The 4,874-nt window shown below is 24.5% G+C and overlaps 1 protein-coding gene across 1 annotated transcript; it reads right to left on the bottom strand.

Moving 5' to 3' along the window:
- Positions 1-564: 564 nt before the first annotated feature.
- Positions 565-4,311, bottom strand: LOC126909659 (nose resistant to fluoxetine protein 6-like). The gene is made up of 7 exons (XM_050692098.1): positions 4,095-4,311; positions 3,848-4,008; positions 3,624-3,792; positions 3,354-3,547; positions 1,146-1,287; positions 882-1,071; positions 565-743 (listed from the first exon to the last, which is right to left on the bottom strand). The coding sequence occupies exons 1-7, from the start codon at positions 4,278-4,280 to the stop codon at positions 580-582; spliced, it is 1,206 nt and encodes a 401-aa protein (XP_050548055.1). The 5' UTR covers positions 4,281-4,311; the 3' UTR covers positions 565-579.
- Between the last annotated feature and the right edge of the window lie 563 nt (positions 4,312-4,874).

Here is a 4,874-nt window from a genome sequence, read left to right on the forward strand (position 1 = left end):
TTAACAAAAATAGTTGACACCTCTATAAGTATAAGGGATGATTCTAAAAACTAAATATTAGCTAATAAATCAAGAATTATAAGTAACTAAAAAGAATCAAAAATTATTTTTCCAATATTCTATTTATTGTATGAGTAATCGAGTGGTTTATAGTAAACCGATTACTCTGTATAGCTCATTATCAATTATGGAAATGATTTTTTTAACATGTAGCTAAATTTAAACTTAGTTTTAAACCCTAAATTAGGCCTATATGACATAGTCTTAAATGTAACGGATGCATGAGATTTAAATATAAATCCGTGTTTATTAATTTGCTATTGACGTAACACCACAAATTAATCGTGACGCTAATTTTGACAGCGTCTTAGTATGCATATTAAAGTGTAATTTTTGAGAAGCATGCAAATATTTTAAATCTTTTACTCATTTAAAATTTAACTGTTTTTTAATCGAATATTAGAACAGCGCGCGCTATTCAATAACCTAAAATAAGTTAGTAATTAGCTAAATAGCATCTCACTATAAGATATGACTAACCTCTATTTAATACGTACTAGTTAGAAGCACTTTTTGGTACTAAGAAACTATAAAACTTACATATATTTTGATATTAAAATGATCAGGTGTTCTTCTACTTGCAGTATCAGTGACAGGAAATATTGAATTCACCATATAAGCGTTGAAATTTAAATGTGCTACAACTTTGAATAATTTCCATGATAAAATATTTTTTAAGAAATCTGTAATAATAGTTCAATTGTTTTAGGTGATGGTAAAAAAAATTAAAATTAAGTACCTTTTTAAACGTTTTAAATTTTATTGATAATTATTCAAATATTAATTTAATTTTCAAAATATAAAAATAATTTATCACGTACTCGATGGTCCTAATATTAATGTGTAAATTAAAGTAACTATTCCCGTTGCCCAAAGACTTCGTATTGTAGATCCATAAAGTGCAGCTAGAAATGGTTCATAAACGTAAGAAGGGTGATAAATTATAGCACCACTAAACCAACAAAACATCATTATGAATACAGAAATGGCTAGTAAAACATTACTTTTCATCTGAAATTTAATTGAATCAGTATGAAATTATAATACAGTGTTTTTTTAGAACTTAAAAAGTATATATTTCTTACTATACTAAGCTTAGGAGAATTTTTTTTTCTTTTATATAGCAAATAACCAAATATAGCTCCTACGATGTATGGACCCACTCTTGTATGCGATTTTACATAAACTGACATGAAGTATATATTGCTAGTAACATTTTTCACAAAACTAAATGTAAACAAAAATAATTTGTATTTGATGTTCATAGATATAAAATGATTATGTATAATAGACGATATCAGTACTGACAATTATTGTCAATTATTGGTGCAGTACTGGCATATTTAACAAACAATAAAGCTTTTTCGTACTAGTTATGATTACGATATGAGTTGTAATTTTTTTTTTGATGGAACCTAAATTTTAAATTGTTTCTCTTTCATTGCATTATATACAGAGTGAAACAGAGTGAAACAGATCTAACTGACAGCTCATATAACTTATGATCTACATAACATTTTATATATTTTTTTTTAATCAATTTTTAAAATATAGAACTATATTTAAAATATGATAATATTATAATTTTAATCGTAAACGTATTTGTTAAAAGGACCTATTTTCACTGCTTATACTTTTTAAGATAAGTAAATTCAATTTATGCTACAAAAAAAAATAATCAATTTATTGAAGAATTACATATTTTGTTTGTAAAAAAAAAATACATAAAATTTTGTAAATTCTAAGTAATTTATTGTTAGTAATCGTAGCTCTTGAGTTCATACATTTTTATGTAAATTTTGCTTCTTAGGAAAACATTTAAGTGAGCTACAGATCCATTTCAGAACAATATTAATAAAAATACGAAGTTTGTTAATGCATATTTTGGGTGTTGGGGCATATTTGGCATATAATTGGTTTTTTGGAGGCAGAATGCATATTATTTCCTGTGAATTCAGGGAAATTTTATTTCAATGAAAGTAAAAAAAAAATAAATAAATTCTTAAATCATTTTTTTCGAATATGTTTACATGTTACTATGCTCTTAGTATTTTTGGAGATATTTTTATCTGTTTATGATATTGATTGGGTTTTATAAGTTTTAAGCAGTTCACTGGAATTAATATTATCGCACAATCACTACCACCATCCGCTGAATCAAATATGTGTATGGCTATCAATAAATTTATTTTCGTCACAACAATACATAAAGGTACATATTAAAAGGAAATTCTTATGATAAGTCCGTAAACTATAATCGTATTTCTAGCGTTGTTACATTGTTTTTTGTAGATTATTTTGTGGTAAATCGTGTCTATTTATTTTTTGTTTTCAGTTAGTATTTTGAGATTCAATTATAAATACTAGTATTTAGACTGTTCACATTAATCAATGCTAAAAGAAAACCTAACAAGTCGAGCTCGTTTGCAAAAGTTTGCTTCGGAATTAGGCAAAGAAATATATTCAACCGACAATAAAGTGCTAATTTGTAAAACTAGTGAAATAAAAGTATTAAAACTTAATTATTTACATTTTAAAAATCTTATTTTTATGACTGAAAATCAGAAAAAGATTTCATTTTTGAAGATTACTAAAATTTTTCAAATTGTGTTAATTTATACTTTTGATTTTTACTTGTTTAAAATTTTTTACTAAAAAGTTATAGTTTATAATTAAAAATTATGCATTTAAATATTTCGTGCTCTTTCAAAATGTGCTTATTTAAGATTTTTAGTATAGTCATCGGGTGGGGTATAGGGGGTTAAGTCCCTTCTTAAATTTACAAATTAGCAAAATTATTTGCATTATTATATCAAAATTAATTGCCACCTTTTTAAGATATAAGAGATGAACAAAAACAATACTTCTTGTTGATAAGTTGAGAAAAAGATGTAACTAATGAAATCAAAAATTAAATTCTGAATTATTTTTATTTTTCAATAGATAAGTGATTTTTAATTACAGAACTGCACCATAAATAAATTAATGTCGAATTTTAATGCATTAAAAGTTAAAATTTATTGCAAAAGTTAAGTTAACTTAATTAAATAACTCAATATTTATTAATGTATTGTAAATAGTCGTTTCTTGATGCGTAGATATAATGACACTATTTTATTGCAGTAGGCTAATTACGTTTTCCCACCATCTTTAAAACAAGCATAACTTTTAAAATGGACATCAAAAAAAAATTAACAATAATAATAATAAAATTACTTTGCAATAAAAAAATAATTATTGAAACCAAAAGTTTATAAAGTTAATCTTAAAAAAAATGTTTCGTCGACACTTACTCTACATTGAACTCAAGATTTGCAGGTATGTGGTTCATATAAGTAATGTTGAAAAGTATAGCTGTTGATATAACAATAAGTGAAACCAAAATATTGAATCCAAATTTCGGACTTCTATGAATGATATACGTCAATATAATTCCCATTATTGTAAAATGAAATTCACAAGGCATGAACCAAGTATGAATTTCACACTTAAAAACGAATTAAAAAGTTACTAACGAATTTTAATATAAAAATAAATTATTTTTAGTTAATTATATGTTTTACTAATGTATCTGGTTTAATGTAGTTGTTTAAATATAACAAATACAGCCACCAAACATTCCTACAATTATCTTTATCTGTACCAATAAAATTTTCCCATAAAGGTCCACTGCCCATTTTGTATTGAAAAGTTGCAAAAAAAAATATCACCATAGCGTACACAGGCGTAAATCTGAAACAATTTAAAATTTTCAGTTATAATACAATCTAAATAGTTATATGATTACCTGAAATATTTAAACATTAATATTTTTAAAGGATGTACAAATGAAGTCTCTAGGCGATCAAGAAGAATCAAAACCATCAATGCTCCACTAATGACAAAAAAATTATCTACCAATAAATCCATGTGTGATGTAAAAATTGATATATAATAATTATAATACACCTTTACCAAAAAAAATTAATTAAAGGTTAATAAATTTAATTAAAATCACGTGTAATTCTAATCGTCTTAAGACTAATTAAACAAACCTGCTCGATGACTTCGTAATTTTGTAAAGGTCCCATTAAACGGTAAATCCATCTATGGCCAAAAATAATTAATACTGCAGATATGGTCGAAATACCACTTAAAGGTGACAAATCTATGCCTCTTACTAAGTTATTTCTTTGCGTTAAGCTTTGCATAGCACGTCGCGCGGAAAAACACATTAACATGTCAACTTTACGGTTTTCTAAAATATTACGTAAGATAATAAAATATTAAATTATTTATATTACATAAACTTTACTGTGACTTCTATCTAAATTCGTATTTAAAAAATGTGTCTATGGGAGTTTTGGAGATCAACATTGAAAAATCAAATGAAAACAAATGTTTTTTTTTTTAAATGCAACATGAATAGTTATATTTTATAAAATTTATAAAAAAAATAATAATATGATTATTATAATAGTATCAATAATATTTTATACTATCGTTAAAAAAAATATCTTTAATGAGCTACAGCTATTTAAATGAAAGAAAATCAAATATCAAATAAATTTCGTAGTGTTATTTCANAGCTATTTAAATGAAAGAAAATCAAATATCAAATAAATTTCGTAGTGTTATTTCAGAATATAAGATAAATTTTGTTATGCGAGTGTGTAACATTTATAAACTTTTATTGTTCGGTTTCTCCTAATATTGTAATAATCTGTAATATGTGATAAAAATTAAAGTACAACAATTATAGTATAGTAACATAAATACTCTCCATACTTGATTATGTCCGTTTGACAGTTATAGGATATAATAAATAACCGACA

The sequence above is a fragment of the Daktulosphaira vitifoliae genome, unplaced genomic scaffold (assembly GCF_025091365.1).
Source record: "Daktulosphaira vitifoliae isolate Bord-2020 unplaced genomic scaffold, ASM2509136v1 Scaffold_802, whole genome shotgun sequence".
NCBI lineage: Eukaryota > Metazoa > Arthropoda > Insecta > Hemiptera > Phylloxeridae > Daktulosphaira > Daktulosphaira vitifoliae.

What these genes read in the sequence shown, in the direction of transcription:
- LOC126909659 (XM_050692098.1), bottom strand. Translation starts at nt 4,280, where the DNA reads ATGTTAATGTGTTTTTCCGCGCGACGTGCTATGCAAAGCTTAACGCAA. An exon ending in TTAATGTTTAAATATTTCAG is followed by an intron (nt 3,793 to 3,847) that starts GTAATCATATAA and finishes AAATTGTTTCAG; the next exon opens with ATTTACGCCTGTGTACGCTA. An exon ending in ATTCTCCTAAGCTTAGTATA is followed by an intron (nt 1,072 to 1,145) that starts GTAAGAAATATA and finishes ATTAAATTTCAG; the next exon opens with ATGAAAAGTAATGTTTTACT.